General features: G+C 40.8%; 1 protein-coding gene across 6 annotated transcripts in view; it reads right to left on the bottom strand.

Moving 5' to 3' along the window:
- ltbp1 (latent transforming growth factor beta binding protein 1) overlaps positions 1-23914 on the bottom strand; it is a 161089-nt gene that overhangs the window by 103456 nt on the left and 33719 nt on the right. For all 6 annotated transcript variants that reach the window (XM_025897470.1, XM_025897472.1, XM_025897471.1 and 3 more), the window contains exon 4: positions 11318-11469. In XM_025897470.1, coding sequence (XP_025753255.1) covers positions 11318-11469 — 152 coding nt within the window. The remainder of the gene's footprint in view (positions 1-11317; positions 11470-23914) is intronic.

Here is a 23914-nt window from a genome sequence, read left to right as displayed (position 1 = left end):
ACTGTTTTAGTTCTTTCTGAAGAGGACAGCGTTGAGTAAGCACAGGTTAAAAAAAATGTTGTTCCCTGTTTTGTTTGGCACGGCTTCCATGATAGAAATGAGACAGACAAAAAGTGAACAAACAGTCAGACAGAAAAGTGCTGAATCAGCCAAAAGATGATGAGATCAAAACATGCAGGCAAAAAACATACAGCTCAAAGACACCTAACTGCTGAATGCTAGCTTATTACATCAGTGGAGAAATCAAAAGTGAAAAGTTTTGCATTATTGAATTTTGTATCGCATTCATTTTGTGTTTTGTGGGAATCATGTTTTTTTTTTAAGTCTAATATTCTCTTTACAAAGAAACTGACAAGGAATATCTTGTTTTCTGACAATTTCCTCCTAAAGCAGCAACAAGTTTACACCAATCTGTATCAGAATTATACTGGCAAGGCTTGGAGCAGCAGAACCCCGGCCACAGCGATGATAAAGCATTCCTAAATCCTCCAAAACCTCCCTCCATCCTTCAAACACACTTCTGTGTCTCTGTAATTCTGTGAACACGGCTAGCAGTTTTAGTTTATCTTGTTGAGCATATGGAAACAGAGGTACAGGAGCATCTCCTACACAACACAGACATAATCATCTTGAAGAGAGAAAAGGTTCAGGGCGAGAGTCATCCGGGCAACAAAGAAGCTGTGGCATAGTAGAGAGGAATGAGCGAGTACAGAATGGGGGATAGTTGTTTTTCTTTCTGATGTTTTCCTTTAAGGCACAGAGGCTTTATGTGAGCCATCAAAGTGCATACACCTGTAGAGGCTTCAAAGGAAAAGTCAGGGTTCACTGAATGCATTTTTAGAGTCATCTGCAATGTTTTCGCACACAAGGAACATTAATTATTTAAAAAAAATTAATACGTACACTGATGAGCCAAAACATTATGAGCCACCCAAAGCTGAAAATTTAGGTCTGCAAAGTTGTGAGACGGAACTGCTGCCATGAAGCACAATTGTTCGGGCACATCTGATGGCACATCAATCTAAACCCTGATGCAGGTTTATATTCTGTGGAAGTCTATGGGAAAATGGCCCCCAGCTGCCTTGTTCTATGACCTCAATAAACAAGTTCCTGGTCAGTTTAAGGGTCTCGGCCACTAGTGTCAAGTTTTAAATACAACATGATGTTCATTTTGCACATTAGTGAACCCAAGTAGAATAAGGACAAGTGGATGGATGGATAACACACTGGGGTCATGTAGTCACATTTATATATAGCTTCTTAAGTCTTCTTTCTTCTTCTTCTTTTGACCCTAGCTGCCGGTTGGCAGGGGAGGTTATCCACGAAGCCAATATGTTGCTGCGGGTGTCGTAGGGTTTCCGTCTTGGTCAACGATGCACACACAGGCCTTTGCTTGCTTGAGGGTTGGACATCGTTGTTTAAGATAATATTCAATTTGCTCGATCTAAGTCTTCTTGGGCGTGTCACGCTTGATATTCCAGTGGGCGGGGTGCTGCTGCACCAGAAGGCGGTATGGCAGGTGATGGCTGCTCATACTGCAGATGTGGCCAACCATTGCAGTCATCACTTCTGGATCAGCTCTTCCATCGAGGACTGCTGGTGACACTGACTGCGTATCGTGCTTGTTGCTGAGATGTTAACGGAGGGACACTCAGAGAATCTGACACAAACAGCACATTTGGAAAAGCTCGAGCTTGTTGAGGTCGTGCTTGAGGATGGCCCAGGTTTCAGATCAATAGAGAAGAATGGGCAATACCAGTGTGCAGTACAGGCGGATTTTGGTAATGAGGGTGACATGTGTCTTCTTCCAGATGCACCATCGGAGGGAGGCAAAAGCTGCCACCACTTGACCAATTCTTGAGTGTATTTCCGCCGTTGATGGTACTTTCATTTCTTGCACCAGAGAGCCGAGGTATGTGAATTCCCGCACTTTTTCGATTTGCACGGACTTTGGTCTTCCCGTCACTGACCTCCAGGCCATACACTTGAGCAGATTGGGCGACGTCGTGTAGGATGTCTGTAGCCTCTGCGTCATTTTCAGCAAAGATGGCGCCATCATCTGCGAACATCAAGTCAGCTGCAGATTGGTCATCAATGAACTGGACTCCACGGCGGCCATCGAAAGTCCAGCGTCTCTAGCAGAGATGGGCAGTAACGCGTTACTGTAATCTGATTACTTTTTTCAAGTAACGAGTAATGTAAGGGATTACTATTGCAAAAACGGTAATTAGATTACAGTTACTTTCACGTAGGAACGCTGCGTTACTGCGTTACTAAAACCGTGATTTTTTGCGAGAATGTCTCATGACAGTGACGTAAGCGAGTGCGACGTTCGTGACAACAGCTGTTCACAGATCAACAATGGATAATATATCGAGTGCGGGAGAGAGTATGAGCATGCAGCGTTTAAAGCGTGGAAGTACTGACCTTATTTTGAGTTTGATTCCATAAAAAGTGACAAAAACATTACTGTCCATTGTGCGTGGGAAGAAAACTTCTTTTTACAGCGAAAAAACCCCCTAAACTTCCAAGCAAGCAGCGAGTGCGCTACGACTGTAATGGGAAATTCACAGAGAAACTCGCGGATTCTTCCACTGACCGCCGAGGCACACCTGCACCAGGCTAAACCTCCACCTACCCCACTCCTGCTTTACAGGTGAAAATAGAGCAACAGGACCGCTAGTCTTTGATTTTATTTATTTTCTGCTGTGTTTTACTTGCATCTATTTGAAAGAGTGAGTGTAAACACAAAAAAATATTTTATTTTATGTGCTGGAATGTGCAGAAAATAGGTTTAAATGTTAAACAAATTTCTTCCAGTCAGAGAATGTTGCATATAATTAAGTTTTTGCTTGATGCATAAAGTTAAAAGATTTAACGTTTTAAAAAGAGATGTTTCCATTTGATTACATTTTGTATGATGGATTATGTCATGGTCCCTGTGCCTTCCCGGCCAGCCCAGTGTGGCCACAAGTGTTTGTTGTTTCTCTCTCTCTCTCTCTCTCGCTCTCGCTCTCTCTCTCTCTCCCCCCTACCTGTCTGCCTGGGCGGAGCTCTGACTGGGCTCCCGCCCTTGGCCCACACACCTGCAGCTGATCTCGAGTAATTTGCAGTTGATCTCTGGCTCTTCTTAAGGCTGGGGCTCTGAGCTATTCATCGCTGGAATATTGAGTAACCCTCGTCAGTATTGCCTGGCTTCATTGTGAATCAGTTGTTCCCGTGCTTGCCGCCGACTTACCCTCGTCTATGTTTACAGGTTTATCTGGACCCCGTGAGTGTGAGTGGGTTGTTCGTGTGAGGAGTGTTTGGACAAGGAGCGGAGCAAGTGTGAAAAAGTGTGTTTCCCCGGGATCCTGGTGTTTCTCCCCCCCCCCTTCACGTGTACATAGCGCACCGGAGTGATAAATAAAGTATTGTAGAACCGTGCTACCTCAGTCTGCGCCTGAGTCCGTCCACCACCGTGACAGATTATGCAGAAAAAGTAGAATTGGGCTGAAAGATCTATCGCTTTATCACCTATTCAGGGTTGTAAATTGTGTTTTTAAAAAGTAACTAAGTAACTAAGTAATTAATTACTTTTGAAAATAAGTAATCAGTAAAGTTGTCACTAGGTGTCCAAATTGTCACTAGGTGTGAATGTTTGAGTGAATGTGAGCGTGAATGGTTGTCTGTCCCTGTGTGTTGGCCCTGCGACAGACTGGCGACCTGTCCAGGGTGTACCCCGCCTCTCGCCCTATGACAGCTGGGATAGGCTCCAGCGCCCCCCGCGACCCTGGAAAGGATAAGCGGAAGCGAATGGATGGATGGATGGATAATCAGTAAAGATTACTTTTGGGGGGAAGTAATCAGTAATTAGTAACTGATTACTTTTTTCAAGTAACTTGACCAACACTGGTCTCTAGTCTTACACAGTTTTGCACACACCGAACGCGATAGAGGCGGCCAGAGCGTCAGGTGTACATGTAAAGTCAATGGAAAGAGCGCGATGACACGCGATTGCGCATCCGGCGAACATGCGGAAGCAGATTTGCGTCGCGAAAACGCCAAAACCCGTGAAACGCGCGTCAGTGTACCGCGTGGGGCGCGTTTGACTCGCGAAGAAAACCACGCGTGTCAGATTGTGTGTTGCATTTTGTGCACACGCCCGTACCGCGCCAACCGCTGGAGTTGGAAAATATGAACTCCGGCGTCAAATCGCGCCCCGACAACCAATCAGGAGGCCGGTGACGTGGCTGTAACCAGGTCACAGGGGCAGATCAAACCAAAGCCCTTCATTCTTCATTCAGTATGGAGGAAAAACTCATCACTGCCGTGGCTAATCACCCAGAGCTGTATGATGCCAGCTGCTACTTCTACCGAGACAGGAATAAAAAGGACCGAGCTTGGAGGCACAGAAGTGAGGAGATCGGGCAACCTGGTAAGTTAATTCATTCTCCTTTTTAATTTTCAGACTGACCCGATAAAGCCGCGCAAAAGCTAGCAAGCCCGCCTACTGTCCCGCTATTTTCCCACTGATGTACAAATACCTTTCCGCTAACAAGATAATGTGTTTATTCAGAGGACATCTGCAGCACAACACATCTGGCACAACTTCCTCCCACATTTCCGGTCCACGCGCGTGGAAAGATGCAATTTTGAGGCGCGATGGGTTTTTCTTGGACACGCGTTGAGGTGTGAATGTGCACGCGTCAAATTAGGGGCGTTTAGGGCGTTTTCGCTCGCCTCTATCGCGTTCGGTGTGAACGCAGCCTTACTCACTCAAAGTCACAAACATGACAGGAGGATGTAGGAGAGCACAAGGGAACTAGAACCCTGGTTGTAAAAGGTCTCAAGCATACATCATGATATCTTGACTTCTACTGTGCCACTTATTAGACAGTTAGTGTTTTTTAAGTTGTTTTCAGTGGGAGTGACACATTTCTACAAAATGCTCAAATGGGAACATGACTGGGTAAATTGAGGTACTTCATTTTTAGGTCCCACAACTTGGTTATTTTAAGATTTTGAAAAGGGGCTTCATTATTTACAACACTAATGTCAAAACTCAGGTAATTGTTGCATAAAAGAACAGCTTTATTTAGATAACATATTTTAACTTGCGTCCTAAATTGACATCATTAGCAAAGATCTGACCAAGTATGGCTGAGGAAGTGGCAAAAGATTTTGTAGGGAAAACATTTGGGATTTTATAATGCAAATATATTTTGCAAAGGCATGAGTGTAGACTGTGCAGGCTTTATAGTTGTGGTTAGAGTCCTTCATGGAACTGATGAAGTTAGTCTCAATTGTAGGAACTGGTCCTACAATTAAGCTGACCTAAGATCAACAGTTCCAAAAATCCCTACTTTGATTGTATACTATTTGTGGCATGCTTCTTTGGTCACTGTGGTGATGGTGAGGTGATCCTCCCTGACCAAACCTTCAGTCATGACCCACACTGCTAACACTTGTCTGAGGTTGCTTTGGCAGTGTGGGAGAGCTGAGGGGAGACTGAGAATAACTTTACCAGATGTCGCACCACAGCCAGTTGCTGACAGGCTGTCTGTCGCGTGGGACAGGGCTGACAGAGAGGCTGCAGGCTTCCTGTTTTAGAAGAGCAAACATGTCTGCTACTTTCAAAAGGTCTAGTGCTGACTGCATGCTGAGCAAAAACCAGCCATGGAATTCCCATTAAATTAGGCTCAGGGGTCTGCTATTTGTAGCTTTGCTGTGTTACACAGTAACTGGGGATATATGCTTCAGCAGGAGATCTACGCTACGCCTTAACCGCAAACCACTCTGAAACCCTGCACCGTAACCCGACGTGCACTACCCAAGAAATGTGAGGTCGACACAGCCCACACAGTTTTTAAACTTATCAATGAGAGAATAACAATCGTTGCCTCATTAATCGCAATCAGAATACTTTATTATAAAGAATAATAATCATAGCATCAATAAGACTCACAAATATCACCAAGCTTCTGGAGGGGGACTGCTGAAACTATGACAAGGGACATGAGGGAAGTACAAAGAAGTAAAAGAACTAACGGGACAAATGTGTTTGCCCCTGGAAAATACAAAAAATGAAAGACCACAATGAGTGGTGACCCAGGAGGGAAAAAAAATCAATCAATAATGTTTCTTTAATTGTAAATGCATAAACACTTAACCAAAAAAAGCCATCACATAGATAAATAATACATTTACAAGTTGTCGTAGCTGTCAGCATGAGAAATGCTTTTCAGTCAAACTAATCATATTTGACTAGTCATATTTTAATAATGCAACATAAGTTGTATGCAGGCAATGCATCCTTATTCTTGATTGCTACTGCTAGTACTCTCCCCAGCGGTCACAGCAGATCCCTAAGCCTGGTTCTGCCGGAGGTTTCTTCCTGTTAAAAGGGAGTTTTTTCTTCCCACTGTCACCAAAGTGATTGCTCATAGGGGGTCATGTGATTGCTGGGTTTTTCTCAGTATGTATTATTGTAGGGTCTACCTTACAATATAAAGCGCCTTGAGGCGACTGTTGTTGTGATTTGGCGCTGTATAAATAAAATTGAATTGAATTGAATTGAATTGACGTTAGGGTCATGTTAGCAGCATGCATGCTTTGACTGACAGGATGCGCCAACATGGGCAACTATAGCTGACAGCAGTGAGCTGGGTCTAACTTCCACTAGAGTAATTGGACTGGACCCTTCCTAACATATTTGTTGGTGCCTGTTAGAATGTTTTCATATCAAATTGTCTGATCAATAACACAGCATGTCGTCTTGTGAGGATGGAAATGAATTGAAATCTCCTGAAGTAGACTGTGTTTTCTGTGATTTTGGTGCCATTTTATTTCTAATTATATTTATCTGTACTATTACTGGGGGGAAAACAAAATCAAAAATCATTCAGAAATCTTTCAGTTCATTAAATGAAAGTAAAACATTTAATAAATTAGTTATGTGTTTCAATAGATCTTACTTAAATCCTGTTCCATCTGGAAAAAAACTACACTGCCAAAACAATTTTTTTGAATTAGGGTCACAGGGTAACAATATACCTTATATCTATAATGTGCTGACCATTACTTCCACCACATAAAATGGCACAAAGCAATAAACTATAGAAAACTAATTAAACCCTGTGATTGCTCAGCACTTTGGAGCCCTGCTTTAAGAATGTGATGCTCACTAGATCGACCGTTCATGTATATCCGTTAAATTAAATAACTATCTGATCACAGTATAAATAACCCCAGGACAGACTGAGATCCAATTGTTAAAATTAAAAATGCCTTTACTAAAAGGGTATTTATATGCGTGACTGACAAGGAAAACATATCCAAACATTTCTACAAATACATCAAATAGAAGACACACCAAGATTCTGTAGCAGTTATCTGACCCCTGATCAGTTCAGGGTTCTAATGATTTATATGAATGGTAATACCACATTACTCCAGCTAAAGCGTTATTCGGGTCCAGGTACATTACCACACCGGTCTGGACCTGAGGAGGGTTAAACCGGATTAACATGAAGCCCATGGACACAGAGAGATCTGCAATCCAGATAACCCAGTAAGAGATGAATGAGACGACTCTAAACCTCGTGTTGGAGCAAATTCATCCCACAAGAGATTTGTAAGTTTAGGATTGAAAATGCATTTGATGCTATATTCAGGTGCAAAGTGCTATCAAACATAGTCCAAACACACAATTTACTTCAGATACTCTCGGTCTACTTTGAAGTAGACACTCACATCTCTGTGGAGACTATAACTTTGTGGTTGTACTGTGTGGGAGATATCTGATACTATGTAGACAACCGACACAGGCCTGGAGTGTAATTTATAGAAGGTCATTACATTCTAGATTGTAATTATAAAAATGATGTGAGAATCTATTCTGTGTTACTTTTGTTATTTTAGCAACTCGTTTAAGTCTGGTATTTGTGAAACCAGCAGCAGGCACATGTTGGCTCTATTATAAGTCCTCTTACATCTCATTCAGCAGATGAAGAGGCAACGAACGGCACTTGAAATAACACTTGGCTTTGCCAAATATTTATTTAGAAGCCAAGGTTTAAAGAAAGACTCCCTCCCAGAAATGCATTGCATAGAAATGTCTGGAAATTGCGGTCACTGCCCTCTGTCCTCTCTATATGTGTCTGTGCCCCTTTTCCTTCACTGGTTTTTATGTCTGGCACATATTCTGGCATTTAGAAACTGCTAGCTGAAATTAAAATGAGCTGAGGAAATTATTTTGAAACCAGGTCTGGGTCATTGTGGCCATGCGTAGGTCTGCTCAAGTCTGCAGTTCTGTAAAGCCAAGCATCAACACTGCTCTGTCTGCTGACTTCCCCATTAATAACCCCAAGTCAGTCCGACCGGCTGTGGCCAGAGGCACAACCACTCGTGCCGTCTAAGGATCCTTTGAAAAATATTGGCTTATTCATAGATACATCCCAGTGAGTCTGATTTTGGAGTCCAGCCTTGAATTTATGACAAGCCACAATAACCAACCACGAGCTGCTGAATTATGGCTCTTGTTGATCTGTCAGATGTATTAGAGTCTGACTGCCAGCCAAAGTTGGACCAAAAACGATTTTTTTTCTCTCTGAATGGTCTGGGAAGTTCATAAATAAAATAAAAAAAGTGTCTCCTGAAAATGTGAATGTCACAAGCAGCGTAGAAGGTAATGCACGAATGTTTCCAAGTTTACTAACTACTTCACGGGTTTATCCAGAGACGATTGTGCAGCTTTCTGGGCATCAATACCCCCCTGATTCTTTTAGAAATACACCCCATATACTATAGGTATATGGCATTACTTTATGACGGAGCATAGAAATACATTGTGTTCATTCTCTTCGTTGGATTTTGTTTAGGTCAGTGTTAACAATAATAATAATAATGAAGCTGAAGTGAAACTGCTGTTCCTCTAAGTGCTCATAGACTCTGTGAGGTAGCATAACATAAGCAACAAGGAAAGCGATAGGAAGACAGCATCTGCAGACTGTTCACATTTCTTTTAAGTGTTCTTCATTTTCTGGCGTCACCTTTCAACGATTGTTTCATAAAACATAAGACCCTAGCAGTCAAAATCTCACCTGCTTTATACTGAATTTTACCCACAGCTGAAACTCATTAATTTCTACCACTGAGAAAACAGGGTAGACTAAATAACACAGTCTAGACAAAGAAACAGGAATAAAATCATTCTTCCACTTAACAAACTCATTCACCTAACTAAACGGTTTGAAAAGTCAATCTCTTCACAAACTCCGAGTCATGAGGATATTTTAAAGGAAATAAACAATTTGACACAAACGAAACACCCCTTCATTTGGTTACACCCAATTGACATGATCAGTGACATCATATCCTATATAAAAACAGGAAGTAATGGGGGGGCCCTTCCCATATACCTGTTTTACACATAGGACCTGCACAAAGGAACACACAATGGGAAGTATAACCAAACTACATAAACAAGTGAAAGATTCAAATCAACTAATGATTAAGTGACGTTTAGCTTTAAGAACATTTGCACTACTGTAATGAATGTAACCAATGCTACCACAAACAGACCCGGGATAGTATGCAGAGCCGAGGTTACATGTGCTGTGCTGTGTCAAGCATTATGATTGACTATAAGATAACAGAAAAAATAACAATATATACAAGTGACCATGCTGAAAACCCAGACTTCAGCAATGAAATTAACACATTTACAAAGTGGGTTGAATGTTTCTATAACTAACTCACTTGAATTTCATTAAGGATAAACGGCGTGTGGAAGTAACTAGACCTTTCTATTGTGTTTGTGCTGTTTCATAATAAATAATCTGACAAATAATAATGTCTGCTGAGCAGCACAAACCATCCAAGAATTTTGGGTTTCAGTTTTTAGTGAAATGCTAGAGCTTTACTAAGCTGCTGTGCTGTTTGTGCACCCATACGGTTTACGGATGACAGCATACAATATAGATACACATGACAATCTCAATATTATGCCTTGTATAGAATATTACAATACATTAAATCATAACCGTGTACGATTTTTGCACCATCAGATTGTTATGAACTCACAGACTAAGTGAGGAAATACAGTATATTAGATGTTTGGCACACTGGTGTCCACTTTAAACTGTAAAGTGGGGATAATGTGTCAAGCAAGAAAGTTGGAGTATAGGTAGCAGATAGAGACTCAGCTGTAGGCAACTTCCTTCCACTCAAATCTACAGAGGCACTTGTTGTTTCAGCAAACTGACTGGTTCTCCCCAGATGACACAGTTATTTCATTCCATTCTCCAATTCGAACTCTTATACTCCCTGCCTTTGTCTGAAATTGCTCTCAGAAAATGAGACCAATAATTCATTTTCGACAGCCCAGAGCAGCAAGCGATGCTTAAGTCTTTATGCCATTTACCGCTGGAGCTGCAATTTGAACAAATCCTTTTACTGCCGAACTGCAAGCTGCACATTCTCTCCACATCCTCACAGTGTCAGACCCAATGTGATGGTTTCTGTGCGTGTATGTGCATATAAATTACAGCTGAAGGCTCTGACGTGACTTTAAAGTGCTAACTTTGTAACAATGTATCAACAAGATTCTCAGTAGTTATCCCGTTAAGCAGTTTAATTTGGAAAACGGACACAGACATAATTCATGAAATGTTTGAAATGTCTTATGTAATTCATTCATGATTGTGGGTAATCTAGTAAATATTCTTACATTTCCCTTCACTTTCACTTTTTCAGATAACAAGGAAAAAATCACTAACTGAAAGTGGCCAATTATGTCACTATTGGTAGCACGGCTCTGTTTGAAGACCTCTATAAATGTACATGGGAGGCACAAGATGGGGAGGGCAGAACAAAGCAGTATTAATAGTCAGATACACCATGAAATAAGTTGCTGGAGGTGAGTTACAAAGCAACTTGCAGATACACATCAAGTTGTCAGAGCAGGACAAAACAGTTTTCATTCTACATGATTGCTGTCAACTGGACATGTAAACGCTATCAGCTGATGTCAGTGGATTTGCTGAGATTATTGCTGATCTTGACTGTTTGGCCAACATGAACTAACGTTTTGCTCAGTTTATCTTAACATCACACTCAATTAAGGTCAGCTAGATAACGTGCCCTTGCACTGCAATAATACAAACATGCTACTCATCTTTGTGGATTATGTTGCTCAAGTACAGTTAAGTCACTGTAAATTAAGGGTTTCAGAAATCGACACTCTCACCGACTAAAAAGCACACTCTGTGCCACAGTAAAACACACATTAAGACAGAGAAGATGCATGAAAAGATGATTTTTAGGACTTACTCACCGTGATTAGGGTTGTGTCCCACTGTTAGGGGGATGGGCCTTTCAGGCTGGGTCTGGACGTGAGTCTGTGTGTGAGTGGTGTGCCTGTGGTAGTATTTGGGCTTCATAATATATTGCTGGCTCTGACCAGGGTGAATTGGCATGGGTCGAATTCTGAAGGAAAAGCAGAGCACAATCAAATGCAACATGTGCAGAAAATCTGCAAAATCAAATACAAAAAACACATTACAAAGACACGCATACACTAAAAATGACACTTTCATGTCTTTTGGATCAATATCAATTGTATATGTGAACAAGTCAAAGTTTTATTCCTGTTCATAGCACTTAGTAGTTAACAGGAAAATGCCCCAACACTTAAATCCTTTAAATCTGTGTTCACAGTGATTTCCTGTGACAGCTCACAGAAACCAGCTGCTGTCACAAAAGGGACTGGGGTGCTGCCACCAGTGTCTGAAGGTTTTGGCCCATAGAGAGCACTGCAGCCTCATCTCTCTGCCCTCTGTGATTCACTGTGCATTCACCCTTTGGAAAATGTGATATTTTCCCAACACTAAAATTTTCTGCTTCTTTGTACAAGAAATCTGCTTACCACTTCCTGAAATTACCACTTTGGCTTCAGGAGGTGATAATATTTAAGAGCATCTCTCTCATGACAAATTCTTTGAGTTCCATCAAAATAGCATCATCCCCCATTGCTTCCAATTACTACCCTTTCCCCTTTTCATCACTCTTGTCCTCAAACCACTGAGACTAAAGCTTAGACTGAAACTAAAGCTTTTTTAATTCTGCTCAATGGACAGGTCGACGCTGCAGAGAATACGTCCCTTAGTACAGGGTAGAGCTGGGCAATATAAGATTTTTTCATATCACGATATGTTTTTTTCATTTCAGGCGATAACGATATATATCACGATATAAGCCAAGTAACTATATTTGTAAGATTTAAATGTGCCGTTGCTCACAAGTAAAATATGAAATAATTAGCAGCTTGTTTTGATTTAAATATTTATTTCCCATAATAAGTTCAACAGGGTAAATGTACTTAAGGAACATGAGACTTCAGTTTCAGATAAATAAAGGCAAATATTGCAAACTACACAAAAGGCAGCCGCTAAAGCGTTTAAGTTTCAAAATAGAACAAACAAAACAGACTACTAAATTGTCAATTCCACTTAGAAACAAAATATAATTCTAAAAATAAATCATAGTTCGTTTTACAGAAGAACAGACAAAATTGACTAACTTTTGTCAATATCAAATAAACTGAGAACTAAAAGGAAATTCTCAATCCCTCCTTGTTGTATAGCTAACCTTTTAAACAGTTTTAACAGTGACTTTAGTCTGACAAAAGCCGAATGACGAATTAGCGCTTTCAGTCAGAGATTGAGCATGCACCGCTTTATTGTATTTCCAGACTTGCTTTCGGCACAATTTACAGTGCGCGCTACTCTGTTTTTTGTCAGACTTGAAATAGCCGAAATACCTTCACACTACGGAACTTCTATGCCCCTTCCTTTCGACAAGCTCTCCGGCATTGGAACCATCATCGTTTTTTTCTTCGGTAACCTTCGCTCACGCTCTCGGTTGATTTTTCTCTAGTCGGCAAACTCATTTCCTTCATTAACCGGGCGGCCCGGCTGCAAAAACAAATACACATGTGCGCCTTGGCACTTGTGCTGTACGTAACAAGTCACGTGACGTGACGCTGCGGCTGTGATTGGTTCGGCTCTGCGCTACTTAATTTGGATTGGCTGTTCTTTTTTTTTTTTAAGAGGACAAAAGAGATGAGGCCTATCGCAATAGTTAAATTTTTCTATCGAGAAAACACACCTGAAGACAGTCAGGAGAAATGGGTAAAGAACTTTTCAGACCGGAATCTCACTGACCATGAAAAGAAGGTTTTAGCCAAAGGACTCAATTTCGCCATTTCTCCGCAACAGTTGCCCATAGTGGACCTCATCACAGCCACAGAAACCGCCATACGGATTAATAAATTATCACAGACCGAAGCAGAGCAAATCAGGATGAAAGTCTCAGCCACCCTCTCCAGTGCCAAAGTCCCTCCGTCTAACCTCACACTACAAGAAAAGAAGGCCGTCGCTTCCCTGAGCAAAGACCACAACATCACTATATTACCAGCGGATAAGGGAAGGTGCACCGTGGTCCTAAACACAACAGATTACCACACAAAGATCACTACTCTCCTCAGTGACAACAACACCTACGAAGCTTTAAAACGAGACCCCACAAGCAGCTACAAAAAGAAAGTTATAGCTTGCCTTCAAGACCTTGAAAAGGACAAAATCATTGACCGCCTCAAATATCACCGCCTTTATCCAGGGGATGCCATACCCTGCATTTATGGACTTCCTAAGATCCACAAGGAAGGGGTCCCACTCAGACCCATAGTCAGTAGCATAAACTCAGCCACTTATAACATTGCGAAACACCTTGCTACCATCCTGGCACCTCTCGTGGGGAACACCCCACACCACATCAAGAACTCCACCGACTTCACCGACAAGGTCCAGAAACTTACCCTGGATCCAAATGAAACCATGGTGTCCTTTGATGTAGTCTCTCTCTTCACTTGCATACCCACCACGGAAGCAGTGGAGACTGTCAGAAAAACGACTACAAGAAGACAGCTCCTTGGAAGACAGGACCAACTTCACACCCGATCAGATTTGCACACTGTTAGACCTCTGCCTTACCACAACATACTTCAAATACAACGAAGGCTTCTACAGACAAAAACATGGCTGTGCCATGGGCTCCCCTGTGTCACCTATTGTAGCCAACCTTTACATGGAGGAAGTGGAAAGAAAGGCTCTTGGCTCTTTTAAAGGGAGAGTACCCAGCCACTGGTACAGATATGTAGACGACACCTGGGTCAAAATCAAGACACAAGAAGTGGAATCCTTCACTGCGCACATTAACGCCGTGGATAAAAACATCAAGTTCACCAGGGAAGACACTAAGGATAACTGTTTGCCTTTCCTGGACTGCGCTGTGCACATTGAAGAGAATGGCAACCTCAACATTGAAGTTTACCGGAAGCCCACACACACGGACCAGTACCTCCTCTTTGACTCCCATCACCCTCTGGAACACAAACTTGGAGTAATTAGGACCCTACACCACCGGGCAGAACTTGTTCCCTCTAAGCCTGAAGGGAAAAAGAGGGAACACACACATGTAAAGGAACGTCTTAAAACATGTGGTTATCCTAACTGGACTTTCATCAAATCAGTAAAGATGCACAGAAAAGAAGATCAGACACCAACTAGGGAGGACCAGAAAGACAAACGCAACAATATTGTCATCCCCTATGTGACAGGTTTATCAGAGAAACTCAGGAGAGTCTTCTCCAAGCACAACATCCCGGTGTACTTCAGGCTGAGCCACACACTCAGACAAAAAATGGTTCATTCCATGAACAAAACTCCTAAACACAAACTTAACAACGTAGTGTATGCTGTACAGTGTAGCAAGGAATGCTCAGACCTCTACATTGGAGAGACCAAACAGCCACTTCATAAACGCACAACATAGAAGAGCCACCTCGACACGACAAAACTCGGTGGTCCATCTGCATCTAAAGGTCAAGGGTCACTCTTTCGAGGATGCCAGTGTTCATATTTTGGACGGAGAAGACAGATGGTTTGAAAGAAGAGTTAAAGAAGCCATTTATGTCCACCGTGAATGACCATTTTTTAACAGAGGGCGGAGCTTACGACACCAACTGTCTGTCTGTATTCTAGACTGTTAAACCAGACGTGGGATCTGTAAGTGATTTGTCAGAGCATTATCATTCCCAACGCGTAACATACTGACGATTTGTCACGTCCCGAGGCATCTCATAGTAATGCAAAAGGTAACTTTCTGCGTCCCTAAGCTATGCTCGGGATTGTGGATGGAATCCAATAGAATGATGCTCCTGGCAGTAACACGCGTTCCAGCAATGTATTCCAGCCCTAACCCTAACCTTAAACACAACCTTAACCATATCAGATGGTGTTTTCCAAAGCGATTCATGATGAGAAAGCAAAATAAATTTACATGTGTAGATTCATTCCAAACAGTTCTCATGTTTCCAAACGTGTAACATACCGACGATTTGTCACATAGCGTCGGTATATTATGTTTTGGCATGGGAACGTGTTGGATTTGTTGCTGAAATTATATTTTTTCAAATTGTGAAACATCTTGTAAAACAAATTTAATAACATCCATCCATCTAATGTTGGGTTTAGTGGTGGGGACCAACTTTTACTTTGTGCAGCACTCTCTTTGTGACTGTTTCACCCAATCAGAGCCAGCAGCTTCCAAGAACCACTCGCCTAGTGGTCGGGTAATACACATTTTTATGTAGCAACTGAAGGTTTCCAGGCTGTCACCGATCGGTCTAAGATAGCAATATTAACAACACAGAGCGAAATGTAAAAATAACACAAAAAATAGCACAGAATAATAAGCAATAATGGATAAATGAAAGGTTTTGCAGAAATTAAATTGTATTTGAACAAACACAAAAACTGTCATCAAAAAGAGAAATTAAAATTAAAGTAATTATTACAAATTAAAATATGTAATATTATTAGTAATTATACAAAGTTTTGGATAACTCCTGTTGGTGGCTTTCAAAGAAAATGTCATTAATACAGTACACACAGCACATTATACTGTATGTGTAGAAGATTTAACACTAATGGAAAATGATATGTCCTTCTCCAGGACTGGAAAATGAGGGATACAAGGAGAGTGCATGGCCACAGAAAGAAGATGATAGCATGGAGGCAGAGCCATTTGTCAACCAGACATATTTTCATCCCTTTCATATGATAGGCCTCCTGCCACAGTATAAATAAACAGAAAGTGATAGCCTTGTACATAGCTCAGCTATGACCCTGTAAAGTCTTAAATAGCTCTTCTATTCAGATTTTGCAGCAGGCTAATGCAGGTTTGTACAGTAACATTTTCACACCTCACTGTATGAAATGTTTGCTTGTACAATGCAGTCATGAAAGCAGTTTGTGGTTAAAGGGTCACAATTATCTGTTAAGATAAATTTGTGTCAGCGTACTCACAGTGGACTCGATGGCGTGTGTAAACATGCTTTTGTGCATGCATGTTTATATAAACTGACCAGCATCTAGTTTGTTATGGGGGTGACAGGTGTTGCAATCTATATTGAGACAGGCAAGGAGAGCATATTTGACTTTGTTTACCACTTACTCACCTAAATGAAACCTATAAAAACATGTAACCTTTCAAATCTGGATCCAAGAAAAGCATGATTCATTTGATATCGATGGTTATGATTTTTGTATAGGAGAGAAAAGAAATTTGGAAAATCCTCATTAACTTAAATGAATTTTTGTAGAATTTTTGAGTAGGAACACCAACATTCAATTCTAAGTTGTGAAACACAGAGACTATTGACAGCAGGACAAGGTTACAAAGAGATTTTTTCATCCCGCCTCAAGAAAATATCATGACTGCATTCACTGGCAATGAGTGCAACAGTAAAAAAAAAGAAATTAATTTTAAAAAAAAGACAAAAGTTTGGAGGGTGTCCAATAGGGCTGCCACAAACGATTATTTTGATAGTCGACTAGTCACCGATTATTTTTGCGATTAGTCAACTAGTCAGATCACTCATCCATTGGACGTAAAATGTACAGCTTATTGCACCAGCATGCATCTGCTCTTATATAACTATCATTAGCTTACAGCTTTAAGTGTTTAAGGTATGTGCTAACTAAAAGTAAAGACAAGATGATAGTTTATTAAATTTTAATGAAATTTGCAGATTGTTTCGGTTAAGTTTAATAAACTCCTTGCTATCTAAAATATCATGGGACACCGGAGTATATTCTCGAGCATCTCACACTTCTGATAATCAGTTGTGTGCTTGACGTTTATTCAGCTGTGTAAAAACTATAACTTTAATCTCAGCCAAACTTACTCAGGAACAAATAAAATACTAAAAAAAAGCCAAACAACAACATTTTTAAGTTATCTAAGTGACTTATATATCATGTTTAACCTGAGTAGCGAAAGACGGCAGTGGGTTTGAAAACGATTTGCCGGGAGTCCGGTGTTCTCACGGGCTCTAGTGAGCCTTGCCCCCCGGCTAGCTATCGAGCTGGTGGGTAACAGATGTCTCCGAAAACGTCGGAGCGCTTTTGAAAATATGTGGTGTCTTCATAAACTGAGCAAATATTTGAAGTTTACACAGCTACATTCTCGCCTGAAAATATGTTAAACGTTTATTTTGTGACGCAGAAAGAATAATAAGAGTAATATTAAAACTAACTAGCTGCCGCCATTGTTGACAACTGCGTTGGGCTGCGCTATGAATTCTGGGACATAGCTTCTTCTTCTTTGGGTTTTAACGGCAGCTGGCATCCTTCTTCATGCAGTGCTGCCATCTTCTGTTTCAGTCCGTTATTACACTCTTGAATACTACTACTTATTCCTGCGTCTTTTGGGATCTTACAAAGCTTCAAACGACGCGTCGACTATTAAATCAGTTGTCGACGATTTTGATAGTCGACGTAATCGTGACTAGTTGACTAATCGTGGCAGCCCTAGTGTCCAGTGAATCTTACAAAAACCTGCTGGTCTTGAATATCAGGAGATATTCAAATTATTCAATTTTTTTTTTTCCAACTATTTTCACACAAACATATCGGTGAGCGAGGTGCATACGTGTGTGTGTGTGAACGTGAGCGTGCATTCATATCTCTGTGGGGACCAACGGCCCTTATGGGGGCCAAAATCCTAGTGACTAACTTAATGGCTAGGTTAAGGGTTAGGGTTTCATTTTTCATGGTTAGGGTTAGGGTAAGCGGCTAGGGAAAGCATTATGTCCCCACAAGATATGAATAACCGACATGTGTGTGTTTGTGTTTGTGTGTGTATGAGACAGAGAGAGAGAGAGAGGAGGGAGGGCTGAATCTGTTCACTTTCGGCCTTCAATGCTCTGGCCACAATCACAATCCAGTGCCGACCTCCAGAGCTAGCTGTCCAAGTCTTTCCCACAAGAACTGACATACTCTGGTCTACCAAAATGAACCCGCTGAACCTCACAAGTGCCCTCACACATACTAGTGAAGGGAGACGGGCTTCAAGGAGGGAAAGCAGCAATGAATAAGAATAAGATCTGAAAAGATCAGATCAGAGTTTCAGTAATTATCTGCAGAGACTGTTTAATGAACCCTGGCAGAAAGTACAAGACAGCAGTTGATAAATCAAGACCCGTATTCCAAATCTGGTCCTCCGTCAAAAGGATTCAGCTCCTCAATAACAGTTTCCACTATGATTGCTTTCACCACAACTTTCATTCTAAAAAAGTCTGCTTTCAGTTTTTCAGATTGTATTTTTCCATTTGTATTCTCTAACTATGGAGTACCATTTCTCTCTCTCTCTCTCCCTCTCTGCACTACATCCAACAACTTCTCTTTTGGACATGGTGGGTCTGCATGTACTTTGTAATGTGTACATGCTGCAGAAAACCTGCATTTTTCACATGACTACATGATCAGAACTAAGAGAATTTTCCTCTTTTAGTCTCTAAAGAGCATGTGTGGGCTGTCAAATGACCGCTAAATTAGTCCTAATGATCACAACAATTAAAATTTAAGAAAGCAAACCGATAGCTTATTCCCTTCAGTGCAGTTTTTCTAGAGTAGTGTGGTCACTTGAATTAATGATATATAGCGCTTTCCTACTCTACAGCTTGCCTCATTCATACACTGCATAAGTGCTTTCTATCTAACATCCACACATATTCACACTCCAGCTTTGGGTTTGGATATTTTGCATGCAGACTGGAGATACCAGGAGAAACCAGGGATCACTTAGTAGATGACCTTCTATACCTCCTGGGCTACAGCCAAGCTAACTTTTCTAACATAAGTTATGAGGCTCCTGACACCATGGCTTGGTATTATTTTCACCTTGTAAGACTATGTATGTTGCATACACAGTCCTACAAGGTGAAAACATTTTGTGCAGGACCACATCCTGGCAAAATGTGGTCCTGCATACAGTTAGTGAAGCAGGGACTACTACAAAAATGGTTCTGAGTACTTTAACAGATATTTGCATGTTTATTCATTTGGACACATTTTGTCAACATCACTGCTCAAACAGGCAATCTCGGTCTTTATATGTGTTTGGTTAAAATTTAAATTTGGTCCAAGATCTCAAGTGTTCAGTTTTTTTTATAAATTACTGAAGTTCAGTCAGCCTGAACCTGTGTTACATGTTTTAAAGTGTTTTGAAACTATAGTAGAAATGTAATGTTGCAGTCACTCAAACTTCTATCAAACTTCTATTTCTAAAGTGTAACTGTGTTCAGTTCTTGCTTACTCAAAGGTAGTGACTTGTCATGTAGGTCTAATAGGAACCTACATTAATAGGAACCTACATTACAACATGTAGGTCATTTTAAAAAATGACCTACATGTTGTAAGATTAGCAATGAACTCAGTGCCATTCACCAGCTAACTCTCCAACTGAAGGCATTGTAGGCAAGCGCCATATTTTGAACAATTATAGGATGGATCCCATCTGTAAACATTTCTGTTTCCACTGCAATGTTAAAACCACTGCACATTTTTCAAAAATGGAGACTTTACTGCGGTCAGAAGATGCACAACACACGACTGCTTTTTGTGCCATTTATGCTGTTTTCCTATTCATCATTAGAGGGACAAAAGAATACATATGAAAGCCTTTTTAATCTTGACTACACAAAACAAATGACCATAGTTCAACTGTGGTACAAACTAAGGAAAGCCGCAGTACCACAGTTGAACGGGCTCAACTCCATCATCAAAGTAGTTCAGGACAATACCCACTTTCCTGATGATTTTTCCAGACCTCTAAACTTGTAACCTGGATAAAAAACTAAGACGTGAAATCAGAAGAAAAAAGGTGTAAAGCGAGCCATTGAAAAGAAAACACTGAAAAACTACGAGCTTTTTAACCTCACGTGACTGAGTGTTAGCTTCAATAGTTCCCACAAGACTTTGTAAAGTTTTAGAAATGAAATCTTAATTATTTGTACAGATCCCAGCACAAATAATGACAAATAAACACTCTTAGTTACATCCAATTCCTATAAGCACACATAAGCCACATGGGAATTGTACTGAAGTGCCATTGATATCGAAAGATCATCTCACCACTGACACACACAACACTGCCCCGTGACTTTTGTCTTTTCCCTTTTCTTTGCAGCCTTTATTTGTCTTCATGTGTTAGCTTCATATCATACAATTCACCAGACAAGCACCTTTAAAATAAAAGAAATCAATTTGAAAAAGGTGTCCCCTTATAAATATTATAATGCAGGATTCAAAACATTCTTGTTAACTCATTACTGAAACATTGGTTGAGAAATTACATTCAACACATCCAAGCACCATCAAAGCCAAAAAATGAATACTGTGAACTGTGGACATGACCTAACAAGATTTCCATGTACGCTGGACAAATTTGTGTCTTTTTGAAACAAATTTTCTAACACAAGGCTTCTAACACTTTAGCTTGGTATTAGGTTTTTGGATGCAGGACTGGATTATATACTGATGGTTCAGTATGGTGACACTATGGTTTGCAGTGTTGCATCACAGAATAAAGGTGTTGGTTTGGAATCCACCATCTGGCCGGGGATTTTTGGTTTGCATGTTCTGCGTAGGCTGGACAAAGGATGAGAGTAGGGCACGGTGGGAATGCTGCTACACAAGTAATCCCAAAAGGAGGGTTTACATGAAGAGGATGTGGGACAATTCGATACCCAACAGCAAAAAAAAATTGTAGCTAGGTGTTCCTATATTTAACCGAAGCAACTGCTAGCTCAACTAGAGATTGATGAAGTACAACATAAATGCTAAAGCAAAGGGGAGCATGCACATCAGGTCAGGGGGGAGACACTATCATCCCCACCATCGAAGACTGGGTACCATGCCCCAGGAGCAACTGGTGCGTTGAAGACATTGAATGTGAAAGCCCTTGGTAAGTGTAAAGATGTGAATGTAGCATTACGGACAAACCCTACTGCTACCAAGATGCAAACCAGCCAGCTGATCTACACTACAGCAGCAGTGATCACTGAGATGTTTGGCTACAAGATGAACAGCCACAAGTAAGTAAGTAAGTGGAAAGTAAGCCAACTATCGGAGCTGCAAAAATGTGTGATGAAGAAAGGGATGCCAGCTTGGCCAGCTTATTTTCCCACAGGCACTAATCATGGCAGCACAAGAACTAGCTCATAGCTAATATTGCATACTCTCTGTATATTATCACTGTGACAGTGTTGCAACTACTTGCACTTTAAATTCTGATTACACCCACACATAAGCTACAAGTGCTACAAAGCACTTGTTTTACTAATTTATTACTTTCTTTTAAGTTGTGTGAAGAGAACCTGCAAAGTAAGAGTTTCATTGCTCTGCATAACCATCTGTGTTTTGCCGTGTACATGACAATAAACTTCTTGAATCTTGATAGATAAATATATAGGGGACTGTGGTTAGATAAAGATGAATAATATCTTTTCTTTTGCCAGGTTGAGGATGGAATTTTGGGGTGTAGCAGAGCGGGTCAGAGGATGGAGAGCTAAGGAGGGGAAGGGCTTCAGATTTAGGCAGAGCAATGTACAATGTGCAGAGGCTGCAAGTTGGATGATAAACTCTATACAATAATTATTTAAAATGTGTTTCTTGCATTTCTGTAGCCAGCCATAAGGTCAGTTTTCTAATTCAGGCAATCAGCTGAAATTGAAAACTGATCTGTTTTTATTTTGTCATTATTTTAGTGCAATAAATCCCGCATGTTATTGAAAAGTTATTTTCAACGTTTCAGAATGTTCTTATTCTATTTTTTTAGATGTGTTAGTTGTCATGTTATTTGTTGTACCCTTTGTTTATCAGTTTTGATTAGAAATGATGCCTTTGCCATTATTGCTACTGTTGCAGGAGGGGTTAAAATGATCACTTCTGGAGATTTTGGAACACTAGCAGTTCTAGTGATAAGGTCTCTTGTAAATCTGAGCTTACGTTAAGTGTTTTACTTTTCTCTATTTTTCACAGAGGCAAATGGCATTGCCCCAAAACAACATAACAATCCGTGTAATAATCCAGGTTGTGTATCAGTCAAAAAATGTGTAGATATGTGTAGATAAATTTGATCAGCATTGTTGTAGATAAAAAAAATGTATTCCACACAAATGACCTAACAAGAAATGGGGAATTAATACCATATTTTGTATTGTACTGTATGACATAACCACTCTATTGCTAGAACCAAAAGGAGAATAGGTCCTTGTGAGAGATAAATGCTTTCTGCAAATCAAGAACAGCTTTCGAGGACACAGGTCTGGTAGCAATTATGTGTGCCTGTGCAGGGCATTAAACAAAAAACTCCTCTTAATGTTTTGCAGAGTGCATCTTAAACACTGCACACAAAATGCGTTCATTAACATACTAGAAATATTCTTCTAATGTGCCAACATTAAGCGGACACACTGGTCATTCTGGACATTTCCATCAACATTTTGCTGTAACACAAACTTGAAAAGAGGAAAATTGTTTTAAATCTACTTTCAACAATTGGACCTGACAAGGCGTCGGGGCAGTTTTTATCGTGTCTGATGCGACTGCACTTTCTCCAGTCATCTGCTATAGTGACAGGCAAAACAAACCTGAGTCTTACCCACAGCCTTATTTAATGGCATTTCAACTCCACATATCAAAGTGCCGGCAGAAATTTTACCTATTATTACACTGACTGCTGGAGAATGAGAGTACTGGCCATCCAAACTCAATGTTTGGAAAAACACCCTGAACAGTCCATGTGCTTGTATCAGCAATACAGTTTGTTTGCAGGCCTTATCATTCACCATATCAAGGATTTCTACTAATCATCAGCAGATTATATTCGTTAGTAACTCCTGGACTCCAACTATGAGAAGATACAAAGGAAAAAAGCAACGGTCTGCATTGATTCTTTATATCAAGACTCTCCACGCTCTCAACAATATTCCAGATGTGGAAAACAACATTGTTAGAGGCATGGGCGTGTTGCCGAGTGGGTCACTCTTAAAATTGAAATGTGGAAAAATTGCACAACAATCTCCTGGCATCACTTCCAAAATAGATGAAAATAATGCCAGAGCTGCCTTCAAATGAAACGTGAGTTTCTGACAAACAGTATGTGAAATCTTCAGAATATTTCCACTTTCAAGGTCACTGATAGCACGAGAGGTTAGCCTCAACTTTAACAACACTCTAGTTTTCACACAGTCATACTCATCCTGTACACTCCACAACACACCCACTCAACATAGCACCTTAGACACTGGGAAGGGGTGGGGGCATCTTCCTGCACCCCTGTTTCATATAAGCTGTGTCCAAATTCATGGGCTGCATCCTCCTGAGGACCCGGCCTTCGCGGTCTACGTGGGCTGGGTCCTCAGAAGGTCGGGTAGGCCGGAAGTAAACGGCTGTGAAATTGGACGGTCTAGCCTTCAGATTAACGTCACCGCTGTCTCGGTGGAGTTTAATAAACTCAGCCGTCT

This window comes from Oreochromis niloticus, linkage group LG13 (genome assembly GCF_001858045.2).
Source record: "Oreochromis niloticus isolate F11D_XX linkage group LG13, O_niloticus_UMD_NMBU, whole genome shotgun sequence".
Taxonomy (NCBI): domain Eukaryota; kingdom Metazoa; phylum Chordata; class Actinopteri; order Cichliformes; family Cichlidae; genus Oreochromis; species Oreochromis niloticus.
This window is presented reverse-complemented; position numbering and strand designations above follow the sequence as displayed.